At 34.8% G+C, this 20,479-nt stretch overlaps 1 protein-coding gene across 1 annotated transcript; it reads left to right on the top strand.

Moving 5' to 3' along the window:
- Nucleotides 1-519: 519 nt before the first annotated feature.
- Nucleotides 520-20,392, top strand: LOC114363803 (putative mediator of RNA polymerase II transcription subunit 26). Its single transcript, XM_028319628.1, has 2 exons — nt 520-628; nt 17,639-20,392. Exons 1-2 carry the CDS (start codon nt 620-622, stop codon nt 19,430-19,432), a joined length of 1,803 nt encoding a protein of 600 aa, XP_028175429.1. The 5' UTR covers nt 520-619; the 3' UTR covers nt 19,433-20,392.
- Nucleotides 20,393-20,479: the final 87 nt, after the last annotated feature.

The raw sequence follows: 20,479 nt of genomic DNA, 5'->3' as shown, positions 1-20,479 counted from the left end.
CTTTCTCAATGAGCGTGAATGCGCTAACTCACTGTTCTTAGCCTCTTGTTTTACAATTGATTAGTTTTGGTTACAAGCCACTTGTTTTGTTTTCTTGTAAAATTACATGTTTGGTGATTTTACTCGTAGATGACTCGCGATTGAAACTTTTTAAGCTCTAGGTGACTTGTATATCATGTCATTGTAAATTGCAACTTTAAGTTTTCAGTAGTATTAATTACTAGTCTTACTCGTAATTACCTAAAATATACCTATAGTAGGTATTACATTTTTTTTATTTACTTGTGTGTTTGGGGAGTATTTTGAAAAATCGAATACTAGGCGGTTCGGTTATACGATGCTTTTGAGATGACCCCTCTATCTACGAGTATAACTCGACCTACCTAATTAATGTGTTTCCCTCACATAACATATCGCGTACCATCAATGACTGACGAGGGGCAGGTTTGTAAACAGTGTAAAGTGTCACATCCTCGTTCGGATGTGGTATTTTACACAATCCGTGGTGGAGCTGGCGGGGCGGCGGCCGCGGCTCGCAGTACGTACCGACGGACCAGCGCGAGTGACGGTGCCCAGGCTTACCGCAGGAACGACTACCGACTAGGACGACACCAACACCATGCGGCTTGTGAGTACCTGTGTTTATACCATAAAGGTGCTTAATAATAGTGAGCATTAAGTGCTAATTCCCAATGGTTCATAATTGGACTTTTTATGTTATATTAGTGAGTTAACGTGTTTTAATTAATTAATTATCAATACGCATTTTTTGTGAAATGTGTTTTACAAGAGTTGTTTAATATCAATTAAAATTGTTTATGGAGTGCACCTGATTATGGACCATTGTTAATTTAACATTTTTAGGTAATACATGTAGTCAATTAAGATGAACAAGCACCGACAGTGTTCCTCGTTAATGATGTAAATTGATTCTCCTTTATTATTTTAATATGGCTATTTGTAAGAGACGAAGAGTTTTCTCTCACGTAGTAAATTATAGCTTATTATTCAAATGAAATTTAACCTTTCACTACATGGTCGAGTGTCGCTACGGAATTGTTTTATGGATGCGGTGACCGAATATTATTTGTGCATTATGATATTGATAATGGCAAAGGAGGGTTGACAGAATCGTGAATGTGGAAGTGAGAACTTCGATCATATCTGAGAGAAAAGTCTTTTACTCGCAAGTTGTGATTACATAAAAAGTCTTGAAATTATTTTGCATATTTCGACCATTTTCCCAAAGATAAACCTAAACAATAGCTTCTCTATGTTGAGCTTGTTATAAGCATTGCATCACCAAAGTGACGTTATGTTTTTTCCTTTGACGACATTTTTATCAAAAATCCACAAGTGATGCACTTTCCCCGCGTGTGACGCAATGCACGTGATGATGCGATCTGCTCGTTTGCATTAATTGTCGGAAGTCGCTATGAAGTATTAGGATCTGAAGCTAGCACTATCTAGGTTACATGTTCATGCATTAACTTAATTTTTTTCTCATAATTATGTTGCAATATACAATATGGTTGAAATTACATCTTCCAAAATGTAGAGTCCCATTAATCGATTCATTTACGAGTATATTTGTCATTATAATTTCATATCATATTTCCTATAATGCAGCAGATAGGTACCGGTTGTAGTAGCTTATAGTGCGTGTATATTACAAACGAAACTAAGCGAGTGTATAATAAAAAGCTCTTATGACTTCCTCTATTTCATTCTCAACTGAGACCCGAACAACCGTAGAGGAGGTAAAATAAAATTTTACGACATAGCTGAGTAGTACGAGCGATGCGTGAATTTATTGAAAACGTTAATCTCTTTGGTTACGAAAGAACAGCAGAAAATAAACAAATATAAAAAGTAATTTGACTAACATCGTACATTATGTAACGGACACACTAGATTCTTACATGAGCTTTGATGACAAGCTATTTTTAGTGTTTTGGTGCATTTATGCAATTTTAATTTAATTAAGGAAATCAATTTAAAGGTGTTTAATGTTTATGGAGTAAGCTAATTCTTTGTAGATATTAGGCGAAAGTATCCAAGTTTATTTGATAAAATAGTGTTTTATACAAAATCTTAGATTTTATTCATGCTATAATACCAGCTATACCAACAAGTTTTCTTCACATAAAAGTTTACGTGTAGGTTGTAATATATGCCGTTAAGCAGTAAATCAAAACTGGTAGCCATCATGCCGGATAGGACCTACTCCAGGACAACTTGCCGTATTATGTAAGGATGCGACTAATTGACCCAAAGCCCCTTGCCTACCTGTCGTTAGACAACATACGTAATGCGAGATTATGGATTCGTCAGCAATAATATTGCTATGTAAGTACATCTGCAAGACCTGTCTTCACTTTAGTTTTCGCCTTTTTATCGCTAAGTAATCTTTTATTAATAACCGCAGTCAATGTAATTATACGAGTAGGTAGTATTATTTCAGCATTTCATCGTTTATGTTTCGTAGTATGTTTTTATTTATAAAATAGCGATTGCATGTGACTTCGCTCGCGTGTATTTCATTTCAACACTTACTTATATAAATTACTTAATGAATTCGCAGAATCAGATCCCAAACGATCGAACACTTAATTTGCTTTTAATGAAAACTTTTCTAGTAAAACGTTAGAAAATGTTTATACATATTTAGTGCATATTCAATGGAGTTCCATTGGACTAGATTTATTTACAAATCAAGGATAATAATTATCAACAAATAAAATATGTTGGTCATGTAGGCGATTGTTGAAAAACAAAAGCCTTTGAACAGTTGGTACTACGAGTATAATAGGAAAAGTGTTGTAATTGTAAATGCAGATGCATACATACAATCAAACAATGGCTAGACAATCAACAACAACATAATGATGGCAGTAGCTTGCGCACTTAACAATTGGATTTCAATTTATAACTACTTAATGACTTAATTCTGCCTACGCATATAATGCCCCATACTTTTACCCATAGCTTGCTGATTTTATAACAAAGACTTATGGTTTTCTTTGTATCAAACTATAAAGCGTGAGAAAGCTTTTTACGTTTCCGCTAATGATGTTTCTAGAATTATTATCAACTTTTCTTTAAAGTTTAAAATAAATTTTAAAATGTTATTTAATTGCTAAAATGTAGAACTTACTACTGCTTCCTAGTCCCACTTCTGCTTTCTGTACCTACCTTCGTGACGTTTTAAGAGATCTTATTATCCTCAGAATATAGCAACAGGTATTATAGAATACTAATGCAAACTTTGAAGAACTAAATTATAGGGAAATGCCTGTTTTTGATACACAGTGAGAAAGACACTCATATAAAAACATTCAAATTTGATAGAAGACCTATCTAAGCGAGAAAAGAGAGACTTACTTTATTGTAGAGATCTGTTACCTAATAAAGCTTCGGTGAAATGCAACCAGTAAGCCTTTACTAAACGAACCAGCTTATCTTCAAGCTAACGGCTTACCTTTGAACCTTGCTGCCTTCTAAAGTAGGTATAAGGGCTTCGTAGTGATATAAATGCTTTTCATTTTAATAACAAACTATCATTTCTATTTTCTCTCAAATACTTACTGAAATGCTCGTATGTTTACGATTGTAATAGAAATAAAGTTCTTCACACATCTTTCAAAACATATGATAAATTTATAGTCAATAGTAATTTATGAATTATACTGTTGCTACGAAAACATTGCGATATCATTTTCTGAAAATGCTACTGTAGCGTATAAGTAGGTACACTATGGTAGGTAGATACAAATGAAAACTAAATAGGTATATGAAAGATGAACTCTAGAAATAAAACGGATTTTCCACCAAAAAACGGTTTTAATTACAATGCCTAATTTGTCGAGCACATCAGATAGACGCAATAGTAAAAACTACCTGCCGTGCTCCCAGACCTCGACTCTTCTAGCATCTTGCCGTGAGACAGTGAAAGCCCGAGATAGCCATATAATTTTGATATTTTTCTCACGATCTCTTACCACTGATTAACTTACATTTGTGCATAGTTTCTTTGTGTTAACTGTTTTCTATAATCGTATTTGAAAAGAAAAAAAAAGACAAAACTTTCGATCTAAAAATAACTCATCAATCATATTCATAATCAGTTCATTTTTTTTACTCTAAATTAGTCGACAATCATAATTATTATATCGCTAAATGGCATTTGGTTAAAGCTTTGAAGATTGAAGTAGGCACTTTAATGTGTTTAACTCGACAATGATAAATAACTTGTACCATTTGTTCCTCAACAACGTATATTTTAGCCTTGGCCTGTGCTTCTAACTCTGATTTGGTTATCCAACGTTACAAATTGCTTTCCTGTGGAGCACTCTCCAAATACCACACGCCCGAGGGGACTTCTCTTCACAAGTTTGCCCAAGCTTGATTTATTTCGGTTACTACAAAGGTTAGACTTATGTAAGTTGTGCAACTTGCTTTATTGTGCAGCCCACATTCCTCAATTAATAATAAAACAATTTAATATGGAAATTTCCACCTATGCAGAAACAAAAATGTATTATATGCAGTACCAGCAGCATGGACTATGATGGATTGTATAAGTGCACCTGAAACACAAAAAGTAACTCTTAGGCTGCAGCTGTAGCGTAATAGGTAGGTTAGTTTAGGTTAGGTTTATTTAATTGAAATAATTTTTCAATTAAATAAACCTAATGTCGTATTTCATTACCATCACCTTTTCGCGTGATATTTTATTGATAAACGATGCCTATTCTTTGATTAGAGTACTTAGTTGTAATTTCTCAATTGAAACCGTGACCGGTAACCCGAGGTGATCTTTGCACCTTAGGAATGTAATAATTTGGCCCCGGGCGGGTGCCAATATTGAAGTATTCGATAACAAACTTTAAAAGTAATCCTCTGATTTCTCCTCGGCAATGAGTAACTATTAGGTATCTTCTTATTAAACCCAGATGTGAATAAAAAATTTGGACGTTGAGATTTTTGTTTATAACTCAAAACTGAAAATATGGAATCACAAGTGGATCGATATGTTATGGGAAAACAGTTTAATTCAAAATAGATGAGAACCGGACATGGATAATCCATTGGATAACCATTAGCGGAATAACTTGATTTCACACTTGTTAGAGACTGTCAATCACTGGACAATGCCTAGGTATTGTTTTGACCTTGGTCATATTTTGTCGTCAAATGTACAGTCTGTACTACAGACAACAGCATATTTTAGCTAAACAGTGTGGATTCTAAAATAGTTTCAATAAGTGCTATTTTTGTGTCTTTGAGCTATCCGGTAAAAGTACATGGTAAATAACATCTTTGACAATGTGTTTACTGACTCTTTGACTATCCGATTTGTGTGAACATGTGTTTATGCTACTCTACCTTGGGCTAAAACATTATCCTAAGCGATATTGCCGCCAGCTCAAGCGTGCAAAGCGAACAATGCCTTCAAACCACCATCTTGCGAGAATACAACTTACGTACACGAGATTATAAACGAAGCTGAAACTAAATACGCCAATCATCCTCCGAGTAGTAGTTTAAGTCTGAATGACCCAGACGACACTGCAAATCACAACCATTGTGAGTCTGCGGATCTATATTCAAATATATCGTGGCGACATTAAGGAAGTGAAAGACAGATTTCAGATTAGATAATAGTCTGTCGATATTAGCACCAGAAAGATACAAATACGAGTTTGTGAATGGGCATGAATGGGTTGTTCGAGCTTAATCTAATGCGAGACACCAGACTGGGTGGCGACCGATTAATTATGCAGAAGACATGTTATTTTTATCTCTAATTTTCATCAGCCTCATTTCTTCCAATTAATTGATAGTTACGACATTAATGCCCTATACACATGTGACTTATGAAACGTGTCCTAATACGTAGGCTGGTATGAATAAATTAATTTTGTAACGGTAAAATAAGTATTAAAAAATTATGACTGTGGCTAATCAAATTGTAATGTATTGATTTGATGTTTGTTACATATGCCCGTGCACACTATTTTATTAAATTGTTAAAAAAACATACTATGTAGTACGTATACTTCAGTGTGCTTACCATGAGTTTACGTTACGTGTGCTCGCTAGCGACTGCGTAAAAAAATGACATTAATAGTATGATATATTGTGCAGCGCCCCTAGCGGCTACTTTCAAGAAACAAAATCTTCATAGAGATTTTTGACGTACTCGCTAGCGAGCACACCTAACGTAAACTCATGGTAGATACACTGATATGTATCACCGAACGAAGCAAGAACGCGATGACACTTGATTTTCTATAAGAAATAAGGCTACATTTCATTGAATCAAAAGCTCTACCCACACATCTACAACTTAACTAAGAATTTACGCTCAATGCACCATTCATTCAATTCATTACTCAATAAGGTTGGCTAATTAGGCCGTAGCGTAAAGACAATGAGGCGTATTCAGATAAGCGCCGAACCTCTTTGATAACTAACGATCGTGCATTGTAACGCATTGTACATTCTAGGGCAAACAACAATTCTCAAACATAACTAGGCTTAATAATAAGATGTCGCAAACCGCAGATATTGACCAGAGTCAAATGGAAGAGAACAAAGTGTTCTCTCACGGGTATCCCGCAAATGAGCCAAATTACATTTAGTGATAAGCACAACAATATGAGTGAACAAACACTGACAACTTTGGTTTCGTTAGTATGTGAATTTTAATATTAACTGACTAATTATTACCTTGAAATAGTAAAATACATATTAAATCAAAGGCAATATTCCAAATTTTTCTTACCAATTTGTAATTTTTATTCTTTAGTAGTTCACTTTTATCTAGGTAATAAATTTTCTTTTTTTAAACTTGTATCTGAAATCTTAATACATTCAGTCTGTTTCAGATCGTATGAATATTAATCAAACGGAATGATAGTATAATACACCATTTGCTATACGTTTGTGGAACATGCGTATTGCAATATCGGCACCATGACTCTTGTATGATCGTGTCGTGACAACGTTAGATCTGGTTGAACCAATTCCTGACTTTGATATATTATTATGATTCATGGACAGCATTGACCGATATCACAGCGATGAGCTAACTCAAGTTACTATTATAAATAACTTGGGTCATGTCTGTCACACGACCGATATATAGAGCCTATTTACCGATATGGTAACGAGCCCATATTTAGACAGACAAAGTAACGAACTCCAAGCAGGTACAATTTATTCTCATTTCCATGCAGAGGCGTTATGCTAAAGAAATATTTTTGACTAATATGTCACTTTAAAATATAATGGTAGATATTTTAATGGATAATGGCTATAAGGCTATTTACATAATCCCCCTTATTAATAAAAAGTTACACCCGGGACGAACGCTGGATTAAAATTACATTTCCGTACTAAATAATAATAATTTAAACCAGAGTTCAACTAGAGTGTAATTTTATTAATTAGACGAAATTATGTACTTTACATAGGTATTAATAAAGTTAAATAAGTATAAATTAAGATTTAAAATTTTAATAAGTATAGATGTATGTACCAGATTTAAAAAGTATTTTGAAAATGCTATTTTAGGTCGTTGCTCTTATCTTCTGGAGCTTATTATATGTTATGGAACAAAGAAGCTGCTGTCATGTACAAGCAATACTCATTTCTGTTCATTATATTCGCCAGCATCATTACTGAAAATTGCACTCGTTCCGCCAGCGATGGAATTAGCCCCACAATACATTTACTACAAGGGCCTTTCCCTGATAGGTCACGGGCCTGTCTAATCATACGTATAGAGCCAGTTTAAGGTAGAGCTTACAATCTCGGAAATAGCTACGTAACAAAACATTACAAAATAGACTTTAAAAAATAATATTATATTTTAAATTAAAACTTAGGTAGGTATACAGTAACCTCAACATTATTTCACTTTGCAACTAAGATAAGATCTTATCAATAAAGACATAAACAGTTCGGTTTCAATGTTATTCGGCGTTTGTAAAATATGTAGTTAGTTTCTTTTGGCTCTGTCTATAAATACTTTTATGATAGACTGCTGACGGATCGCGGAGCCATCCCGGGCCAGTCACGCGAGCATGCTGTTAGATAAGCTTCTGTTGCCGTTTTCTCACGCTGGAAACTTTAGCAATATGTGTCAGCTCACTGAATACTGTTTCCTTTACTAAATCATCTTCTGACATAATAATAACGATGCTATTTAGCAAGAATGTTGCCTCGTAAAATTTCTGCACTGACTGAGTAATTATAAATTTTCAGTTTTGCATATTTCCTGATTGTATTGCAAGCTATCATTACTGCTTTTACATATGGCGGTGTTTGAAAGGTGTTTCTCAATTGCCGCGATCATGGCATTAATTTCTGCGTTAGCTACATGCATAGTACAACATTATGCACAATTCTAGAAATACCAATTCACGCAAATTCTGCACGTTGTGATGACGTAAACTTTCACTGTGCTGCGCCAGGTGACTGTCAACTGCTTTGAAGCATCTCTATCAAAATAACTCCACTAGTAGGCACCTGATAAACCACAATATTTTTATAACATTGCAATAAAGATATAGCAATCACAGTTTAACCTAATTATGGTATGGCACAGTTAAATTGACCTTTTTCATATTAATTTATAAATATTTATGATAACATGTTTCGTAATGATCTCTAATTATTTACCTCTTATTGATAGATAACATTTCATAATTAGTAGCAGTTATGTAACGTACGATATGGGCTTAGACAAGTTCATATCCGCTTTTAGACTCGTCTATCCGAACGAAAGCGTATCTTTTGTATGCATATTCATTGGGATCTCATACTACCATGGTCCAGTCCTCTGTTTTGAATTCAAATTCGTACATTAAAGACTCTAGATGGCGTGTAATAAATTGATTACAATCTTAAAAGATAATGACAGCTTTTTGTGTAACATTAGTCACTGCTTTGTTGGGTTAATAGCGTTTTTACGCTCACAACACGGGGTTTCCGAGTTTCACAATTAAAAGAAGGTAGGTAGGTTGTTTACTCGCAGTCGGTATCGGTGCATCGCATGCGGCGGGTCACGGAGGGAGAGCTGCGCCGGCGCTGCCCTCACGACCGCATCTTTTATGCATGCCTATTATTTAGGTATTACAAAGCGATGCCGACCGGTGCGATAGATACGTGCACCACATTAAATTCATTTCTCGCTTTCTTTGGGAAAGGATCTTTCACCACACGTTTTGTGCTCACATCAACTGCTACGAGCTATGAGAGTATTCGTAACGTATACCTACTTAGTGTTACAAAGCTTTTTATCAGTATAATATTGGATACATTTGAAATTTACTATCTAAATTCTAAACCGTAATAATAATAGAAATAATTTACATTGAAAAAAAAATATATAAGAAGGAAAATGAATAAAGGGATAATAGTACTTAAGTAGTAAAGTGCTACGACAATATAAAATATAATACATATAAGGCTCTGGCTAGTGTACCTATGTAGAAATAATAACGCAATCACCATGCAACTTTAATTATTTAGGATTCTTTGGTTCGTGCAGAGTCCAATTAAGCGAAATATTATGGATCACCGCAGTTTATGATAGTTAAGTCATAGTTCACACATCAGCAATCGACATTAATTACGTATTCACTTGTAATAAATTTACGCAAGGAATTTCGTAAAAAACCCGCGGTGAGTTGCCTCTGAAGTAATTACTTAAACTGTTTTGATATATGCAAATTGAGTGATAAGCATAACGGTTAGAGAAATTCATGCGCCTACAATCGTTGAACGGTTAAGCTATTGTTAAGTTGTAGCAAGATATTATCGTCTCCACGTCAAACCAATATCTGCTAAACAACTCTGTAATAGTACCGGTTACACGGAGTTGAAAATGGTACAATAAAGTATGGAACATTTTTGTGTAAAAAGTTTTTTAAACCATAGTTGGGAAGGTCATCTCATCTGATGGAAAGTGAAGATCATAATGTCCTACAAGGATCAATCAAGTAGATTCCCAAAATCTCTAACAAACCGAAAACGAAACATGGCGTGTGTTATTGGCTCCGTGCACGATTACAGCGCCAACTAGCGTCCACAACTTTGTGGGCTCTGTCACATTGACATTTAGGTCGTATATTTGTGAAAAAATATCGAAATGAAAAAATAACAAATATTTTCAACTAATAAATTGTTGTGATACCACGATTTGGGTGGAAAAAAGGTTTTGAAATCATTTTGGTCATTCAAATCAAATGAGGTAAGTCCAAAAAGTGTGTTTAATTTTGATTGTGTCAGGGTTTGTTTACTTCATTTATAGTTGTAGTTTTACAGTAAAACAAAAAGAAAAAGCTACTTTAACGGTTTCATTATATAACAGTAAATATATTTAAATGTTTCTGTATCGCTAGTAATAAATTAAATATCGTTTTCAGATCGAAATGAGTATCGTTTTGAAGACCGGGTTTGTGAGAGTTACAATATCAAATTCCAACCACAAACCGTATTTAAAGGAAAGTTGTTGGTATTGGCTGGACAAGTCCGAGATGTAGAAGAATTAAGAACAAAACAAGGGCAGAGTTCAATAATTCACGCTCTCATCATAAGGCAAACATCTGTGCACAACAACTACTGTGACTCATTTTTGTACTACAACGTTGTATAGTTTAGTTATTTCCAAATTGTAAACGGCTATTAAAACAGCCCTATCGAAATACAGTCCACTCTTTTATTTAAGTTCCCAGTAGGACCCTTTTCATGCGATTAATTAATGATATTAAAATGTATTATGTAGAATCGCTTTGCCATTGACAGATACATCTGATGACAGAGCTAACATTATTTCTACTTTTGACCACCATGAGCGCTGCGATAGATTATGTCCCCCCCACCTAGTACTTCGCACCCAGCGAATAAATGCTTTCAGCTAATTAAATACTTAGGTACATCATGCAAATTAAGTTATATTACATTTTAATTCCAGTAAATCTCTATGATGAATAATTGAATCACATGTGCTCATTATGCCATAATTTACTTCGCGGTATGCCACAAAGTGTATTTCGTAAGAAGCATTACCGCACTCTATCATGTTCATGTTGTAGCAGCTCTACTATGACTTAAGGGCTGTAATTAATGCAGGTTTTACACGGGGCAGTGAAAATGCTCTAAATTACCTACTTCTGATGGGTACTTTGTTTGTTCATTACTTACTCGTTATGATTTCAGTCTATGGCCGAAATTCCCAAAATGTAGGAATTGGCAACCATTGTTGTAATAATTTGATTTTTTCATTTTTTATTACGGTCAAACCGATTTGCACACAAAAAGATTGATGATGAACAAAGGACGAACGACTAACTATAGTGCCATAATTTCGTAGCATTAGATAATCGTAGCATCTGAGCTACGTAATTTCATAAACTAATGATAGTATTCAATGCTTAATCCTATATCAAACTTTAGTTGGCCATGTAACATCATCACTCTAAATGGACAATATTTTAGACCTGTGTAGTAGTCCCCTGCCCGCGCCTGGGGCAGAGAATTGCACGGCCGTAGAAAGCCTCGCAAATGCCGCCCATTGACAATCGCTTTGTTTTATTGCTCGTAACGCTGCGGCATACTTACTAAATATTTCCTATTTAGGTATATTTTCCAATTTCTGCTTGCTTTTACATGTTCGTTGTTGAAGTCTCCGAAACAGGTCTTGAGCAGCTTAATAGCAAGACATGTCCTGCATCACGTCACATCTATAACAAAAATTGTCTTCCAAAAGTTATAACAGATTGCTTTGTTATACCTAATTTGGCAATTTACAAGTGGTTGTTCGGTTGCAAAAACTGTTGAGCTTACACAGCCCATGAAATAAATCAATTAAAGTTTTGATTTAATTGAATAGGCGCACGACATGCGTGGCGCAATACTTTATAGAGTAATGGAACTTGCCTCGTTATAGCTATAACAAGTAATTATTATTGTTTTGGTGTAATAGCAGGGCAGTGATGTCAGGCAGGAGCTTGCGGCGCTTACCTCTTCGTGTAATTATATCAGCCACTCCGGGATTTGACCGTGTTAACAGCTTACACAATGCGTTTGATGTCTATGAAACAACTGTCGTAACTGTACCTTTTTGTAAGCATTCAATCGAGTGGGTAGGCAATCATTCCCAATTTTCTTTTTGTTAGGCACGGACGACAGTATATCAAGCTAAACACTGTGGGGTCTTATATAGTTATTATAGGGGCGATATTGCATCAAAAATGTATAACCTAATGTGCTATCGTCTGTACCTAGGTACTACCTACCTTTATGCAGAGGATAAGTATGATGATTTATAATGATAGGTGACTGCAATAAATTCTTCAGGAGCACATGCCCAGTGAACAAGTGGGCCATCGTGAAAGGTCAAACAGATGGCAAATCATCTGGAAAAGTCTAGAGTTCAATACGGATCATGTAGTTTATCGATTGTTCGAGTTCATAATAAATCACGGTTAAGTTGGGAAGCTGTACAAAGGCAGTTGATAGGTACATAGTCACCGTTACCCGCTTTCCTTCAAGTATTTGGTAATTTTTTATGCCCTCCTCCTATCTAACGCATGATGGTGAAAAGTAGTTCGGAGATGTAACAACAGTACTTAGATAGGTAGTTTTGCAATACTAGGAAAGAGCTTATTGCGTTTCGTATCATAGTTAACAATTTATTAGACAAAGCTAAAACAGTTACAAACTTACATTCACGTCCATTAACACAAAAGATTGCCAAAACCTTATATAAATGTAGAGTACAAAGAAGTACACAAGAGGTCTATATTTATAAACCTATGCTTGGTTTAGGTAGATCTTGTAATCTCTAACAAGTCTCTATGAGACTCTATCAAAGATTTTAGCTTTTGCCAAGTCACATTAATTATTACTTTAGTACACGAGTTAAAAATTAAGTGGAGATTGATCAACGATGCTCACAAAAGTAAGATTGACAGTCGAATGAAGTCAAAAGCCTCTTGTTACTTCGCACCTTTGACATTTATCACAACTAACGTGAGAAAACTTTCCTATAAATGCTTATTTGAAAGCGAAACGCACTCCTAACCAAAAGCTGCAACATAAAAAACACATATTCAAAAATTAAGTTACGTATTTGCATTGAAATGCTCATAATTAAGATAATTCGTCAATGAATTAACCGAGCTTCATTAGGGTTCACTAAATCACTGGGTGACAACATAATTAAACACAAAGTAGTTGTTGCAGTTATAAACGATCGCTTGCCAGTCAAAGGCGGTGTAACTAATGATTAGTGTCAGTATACATGTCGTGTCATGGGGCTAAACTTTAACTAACGCGTACTATACTAAGCAAATTATGCATTCAAAGCCTATTCATGCGGACAGAAGACCAATACAATGAGTATCTTTGTCAATAAATGATTGAACCCTGGTATCGAACATGAAATCCTTTGTTGTACGAAAGGCTAATCTTTGAAGTTAAAAGCGAATTTCCTTCTATGTTGACAATGACGACATGATTTATGCAATTAAAGCTATTGTGTGCAATATGTATGACATAGTTAGATGGGTCCATATGACAAGTTGAGGTACGCCTACAATTACTTGGGGGCTTCGGGTCAATTTAATTTTCCTTAAAAAGTTATCTAATCGCGATTTAAGTTTTGTGGCAGTTGTGACCTACTAAATCACAAATCACATTGCAAAAAATCATATTGATTGAATTATTTTAATAACTAAAGATTTAAAAATGCAAGTAGATAATAGAGGTAGATACTCTTTCTATTAGACTCAATCACGGTGATTTATTGTAAAGTTTTTCCTATAACAAATACATATTTTGGAAACGATGTAACTAGCTATTGATATACATACTTCACTGTCACTGATATACATTTCATTCTATCAACATAATTTCACTACAACGCGTATAACGCATACTCGTACCCACTCTAACTTCCTAGTTATTTAATGAATCAATTATCATCACGTTATAATATGTAAGTACCACTATATGTAATAATTTGTTCACCTTTAGCCACTGAGGACCAAATGTTAATGTTCTTGCACAACCGCCGATATGCTAAGTCATCTAATTTCGGTTCAACGTGGTAATCTGATCTCGAACTTCTCGAAGCGAAGAGAAGAAAGCAATCTGAATAATTTTGCCGCAAAGTACTAAGGTAGATTTATAGTCATAGGTTGTATTGAGTCATACCTAGTAGGTGTAGGTACAGGATTTTCTAATTTCCTTTTATTTCATGTTTTTTTTTCCATTATAAAGTACCAAATTAAAGTGTTAAATGTGTAAGTACAAAACCAAAAATGATGATGTAGAGCAGGGGTGGCCAACCGGTCGATCGAAAAAATACTACAAGATTGTGTACTAAACTAAGCTGTTTCATTTAAGATTTCAAGAAATATGTACCTAAGTGATAGATCGCCCAGAGTTTCGTTAGTAAACAGTAGATCTTATGTCTAATGAAGTTGGCCACCCCTGATGTAGAGTCTCGTTCAATTGATAGAAATGCTGTCACCTTAAACCTTTGCTCATCAATCATATACTAAGAAGTTATGATGTTGGGCATTATTCATTTATGACACGGACAGTAGGTAGTATACATATTAAAACTTAATAAATACGAGTTCAAAAAAAGTTTAAATAAATTTATCTAAAATCTTGAAAATGAGGTTTTGAAATATTTTTATATAATGAAGTCTATGATTAATATCACAATGAAATTGCATAATTTTGGGTAAATGCTTACAATTAACGTAATTGTTATGCATATTCAAATAAAATAAACATTACGTTTTAACTATATTTACCTACCTAACTCTTTATAAAATCCAAGGCAAGGTTACCTTGATTAACGCATTTTGTATTTCTCAAAGAAACATAATGGCACCATCGCGGCATCGTCTCCAAATTAGTGCTATAAAATTTCGCATCATTTTCGAAAGTGATGACTTCAAAATTTGTTCAGATTCGTTAGGAAGAGCCTGCGACGAAATCGGCAAGTTCCGTTATTATCAAGACTATAAATCACATTCCTTGCAGGTTATTGTTACATATAATTGTGATAGATGGACTTTCTGCCATTCAAGTTGGAATGTCCGGTGACATTAAAATGAGTCTTCTAAAATATATTGTTGCGCAAGCTGACTAAAGAGTCATAAAGATGCAGCACATTTAAACTTATTAAAATGCACAGAATTGTTCTCGTACAATCGCGAATTTTTATATTTATTGTTATGTCATAACATGTCTCCTACTCGAATGGAATGTTTATGGAAATAAGTGCCGATAATGAAACATACTCGTCTGAAGAAATGGGAGAGTGGAGTTGGTAGAGTTTGCAAACAACTTATTAAATGCAGAAATAAAAACAGTAACCCTTTACTAGGCACCTAGTACTACTAGGCACTACTTTATTGAAAAAGAATTTCTACGTCAAGCCAAATAAAATGTAAGGTTCTTATAGTTCATGTACTTCATGTACATAAAAACAAACAATGCGGTTTTTCTAAGCAGTTGCACAATATTTTGAGTTTATTTGACATTTATGATACTTAAGTACACAAAGCATTTCGCAAAGAAAAACTGGTGTCGTCGCAGGTCGCAGGATTATGTCACGCGTGTGGGTGCGCGCGCGCCGTATTGATTTTGACATTCGTCGAGGCTCAGAGCCATCTCCGTGACTTACTTGAGAGGTGAAAGTGCGCTATTATATAGAGGTACGAATATCACATAGGCGGTTTTGCAACTAGTAGCCGGGGGCACCCTGTCATCCGCTAATTTAAATAATTACCTGTTTAATAATGCTTTTCATTTTATCACGATTGAGCCAGGTATAGAATTGAATTGTCTTAGCGCGTGTTTATGATTAATTGTAATGTTTATTTAAACACCACGTTGGGCACCACATTTGTAGACATATCGTCGATTTTTTTTGTGTAAATAAATAACGTGGTTTATTTACATTTGACTGAAAGTTGATCACATACATGTAATCATGGTCTAGAACTGTCTGTACCTACCATACCTACAATAAATAATATTATGCTCTGCATAATATTACATGGACATTTAATAGGTATACTCGTACTATCTAACACTTCAGTGTTAATGTTTTTGAATACATAGCAGAATATTACGTAAATCAAACACGTCCACATGCCCATAACAATTCGAAATGCTAGATTAACCATGTAATATTGTAAACAATTGCAATAGACCATATCCAATTATGGAAGACCTCTTAACCTTTCTGTTATCGAAAATGTTAGCATACGCATTCACCATACATAATTACTGGATAGTGATCAGGAATCAAAAACAGTTTTTATAAGGCTTAATCGCCTCGGAATTAAAAACTTACCTCCATGAAAGAAATCAAAACAAAACCATTTTTACAGAAAGGCCAAATTAAAAAATACTCGTAATTCTATAAAAAATCATCCATCCATCAATCATTATAAAGTTTAATTTAAAGAGAATGAGAAAAGTGACCATTTCAATAGGACCGACGGCCGGTTGTTGATCTAAGTACAAAAGGCTCGTGCTCACGATACGGATTGTGATAGTAGAACTAAACAATAGCTTCAACCAACAATATGATTAATTATCAGTATTAGTGGATTGATAAGTACAAGGCATTGTCATAAACAGGTAGTTGTATAATCATAGCATACGATCACTCTAATGTGATGCATTGTTAATAGCTTGTTCTACAATGTAAGGGCAGAGAGTTAATGGGTGCGGATAGTGTAAGCATTATTTAATTATGTAGGTACACCTCAAGAACATGTACCTATCGCTATCGAATATTTTGATTTAATTTCGAAATTAACATGCCTCTAAAACGTAACATTTTCTAACTTGTAGCTATTTCGAAGGCAATTTAGTCCACACGCAACTGCGGACATACTAATTATTATCGTACATTTTATAAAATGGCGTTACGAATATATTATTTTTCTGCCTGACGACATTTTACACGACCAGGCAAAATCGAGTCTCATCTAAACAATGAGATTCGTTTAGTGCATCCAGTCCCATGACGACTACGACCTAATTACGAAACTATTCGCGAAACTTATCGCAGTTTCTAGATCTAACACAGGCGGTTAGCAAGATGTAATGGGAATAAAGGTTTACATATTCTTAAAATACGAGGTATCATCTTTCACGTAGAGCCAGGGGGAGACGATACTAGTTGTGCAATCGACTCGTAAGAAAACAGTCATTGTTCCACATTACACAAACAATGTAACCGAACGCGTCTAAAAACATTAAGATCGTGGAAACATGGAAGTGCAGCTGTAGCAATCGTACAGAGATCGCTCGGGGCGCTGGCGCCGGCTATGCACGCAAAGTTGGGAAAAAAGTTTATATTTTAATGGCATATAATCGAGATGGAATGTTAAGGTTTTTCAATGTAGACTTCAATGATTCATTTCTTTAGGGTTATATTGTTTTTCAGTGTTTTTATTAAATTTTAATCTTATAAAAAAATACCTAAATCCGAAAGAGTACCTACTCTATTGTTAATATTGGCACTAAAGCTAGGTACGTAGCATACGTATGTCTATCTTTAATGAGTCTTCTTTATTATTTTCAGGTGTTGGCGTTAATCTCCGTTGCCTTGCTGTCAATAGCGACGCAGGCGCAAGAACAAACTACCGATATAATTAACGACAAAATTAACAACATAGATGAGAAACCCTCTGTAAGGCTTGATCCATACATTAGAAAAGCTCTACTGAAGGCGTTAAGCGAACTAGAAGAAAGCGAAAACTTAACTACTGGTGCAGACACGACGGAGGAATCATCTACGGTGGATTCCTCGTTTTTCAGAACACAAGAGCAACCATCAGAAACTCTCCAACCCCCAGAACAAAAAGAAGAAATACAAATTCATTCATTCGTCGTAAACGGACAAGCGGCCTTCGCTAACTCTACGAATGTAACACCGACATTAATAGATAATAAAATATCAATTTTAAGCACAACTGCTGGAAATGTTGAGAATCATGTGACAGCAACTCTCCCGACACAATCTACGTTTAGTGAAATTTTCCAGACAAGGGAAAGCGGCGTTAACGTTCAGCAAGTGCGAAGTATTCAAAGTACGCCTAAAGGCAGTAGTGAAGCCAACAAAATATCTACCTCAAAGCCAGTGCCAAGGCCAACCACCACCACGACGACGACCACCACCACGACCACCACGACCACGCCCAAACCGACGCACAATGATGATGGCGAAAATATTGAGGAGGTCGACAAAAGGGACGTTCAAGTATTTCAAGCTCCCTTAGTAGCCGCTTTTACTGTCCATCAAGATGCGCAGGGACTACCGAAGAAAGTAATACCGATATTCCAGCAAACGAGCGGTCAAGATCCATTAAAATCATTGTCTGCTACAAGTCTGCCCTCTGAAATAGTTCCTCAACAATTTAATCGTCATACTCTACCACATCTAAATGTTAATAATGTACAACAACCAGACTTTATCGGCCAGCAATTGACACTTCAGAAACAATTGGAAGAAAAACAGAGAATTCTTGAAGAACAGCTCCGGTTACTTCAGCTTCAGCAAAGACAGCAAGAAGAATTGTTACGAAAACAACAATTTCTTTTGCAGCAGAAAGAAATTCAAAGACAGCAACAGTTGCTATTTAATCAAGACCAATTAAAAAGGCAACAACTACTCGCTGACCAACAAAAACTTCAAGCTAACAATTTGGATAATAATAACTTCCAGTTACAAGGACTGCAGAAAACTTCCCAGCAAAACCAATTTTTAAACCAAAATGTTATTCGACCTCAAAACGCACAAGTTACAATTCAACCGAGTGTATCCTTAGAACAAAATAATTTAGTAGCAAATCAACAACAATTACCTAACCGTGAAGCAGTTGACTTTTTAATTCATTTACGCAGTCAGCAACCAGTTCAGTTTCCATTGCAAGAAAATCATCTACCACAAGGAATAAGCAACTTTTTACAGCCAAACACCATCCAAAATTTTCATCAAGGACCAAATTCAAATCAATTGAGACCCTTAGCTGACCCGTTCGGGCAGAAGCAAGGTCACCGTGTTTTCCGTCAAGAGAGTGGAGTCGGTAACTTTGGTTTCAATAATAACAATAATAATCAAAATTACAACCGATTTAATACCTTCAATCCTATAACTTCGAACCGTTTTTTTCCTTCAAATAGAGCAAATCAGTTCAACCCGGACTCAGAGTTAAAACAGCTGCTAGTTCAAACAGGACTTAATGGCAGAAGCCATGAAGATTTAAACATAGTCACCAAAGTTCTTTCTCTAAACCACGGGATTCCGTTAAACAACAATGTTTCTAATAGACTGCCTTTTGATAGCCGGAGACATGTTAGAGAAACTACATCATAGAGTACATTTTGTAAATCAATATTTACATTAATCGAATTACTTACAGGTTTAAAATTGGGTTGAGTGTTTGAAAACATCATAGTTAGGTACTTAATTATTACTTGCCTACTTGAGTACTAGGTACTAAAGTAAGTTAGTAATGAATAAAATAGTACTTGTTACTTTTTAAGGTCCAATACTCATTGATTCCACAATACTTATCATTTTTAATACAATTCAATAGACATGTTAACCAAAGAAATCCCAGAAACGTAAATTGCACATACATTTCCGATTTAGATTTATGTTTTTGTAGATTTAAAATAATTTATTTATTTTATTATAATAGTAATTACGAACTGCCATAAGTAGTAATTGTTAGGTATTAATTACACATTAAAATAGGGTTGATGTTTCTACGAGTAGTGCTATGTGAATACGAAATAGAAATTTGGTTTTCAATTAAAGCAATGAAAATCATTACGCTCAATATTTGAAAAGAAACTTGTCTTTTTGGATGTACTCGTAAGTTTAGATACAAGAGTATTTCCATTAATGACATCTTTTAAACTCTGGGTGCCTGAAACATTTGCTGTTACAGAATTCAATACCTTTTAGGAATACTTGAGTTAAGAGTACCTACTTATGGAAAATTTTCATTTCGTTTTAGTCCGGCAATGCATTTTATTTAATTTCTTAACCGTGGACGATTCAAAACATTATTAATTGACTATAATATCCAATCGGTCTGAGATTAAGTAGGTATAATAACTGACGTAGAGATAGTGTTTTTTTACATTAACTAAGTAACCCCCTTACAAAAGTTACACCCGGGATGAACACTGGAATGAGATTACATTTTCATAATATATGACAATAATTTAGACCAGAGTTCAACTAGGGTGTCACTTTTATTAATAAGGGTGTTTTTGAGTAAACTATTGTTTTCGTTTTGTATTCTTCAATTTGAACATTACAAATGTAGACAATATAGTATTACATAAGTATAGAGACACGTAGATATTTTTAAACTTGTTGAAATAGAAACAACTGCAGTCATTGATTTAT

This window comes from Ostrinia furnacalis, unplaced genomic scaffold, assembly GCF_004193835.3.
Source record: "Ostrinia furnacalis isolate ACB-3 unplaced genomic scaffold, ASM419383v2 OfSCF7311, whole genome shotgun sequence".
NCBI lineage: Eukaryota > Metazoa > Arthropoda > Insecta > Lepidoptera > Crambidae > Ostrinia > Ostrinia furnacalis.
The sequence above is the reverse complement of the archived record's forward strand: the minus strand, read 5'-3'. Positions and strand labels throughout refer to the sequence as shown.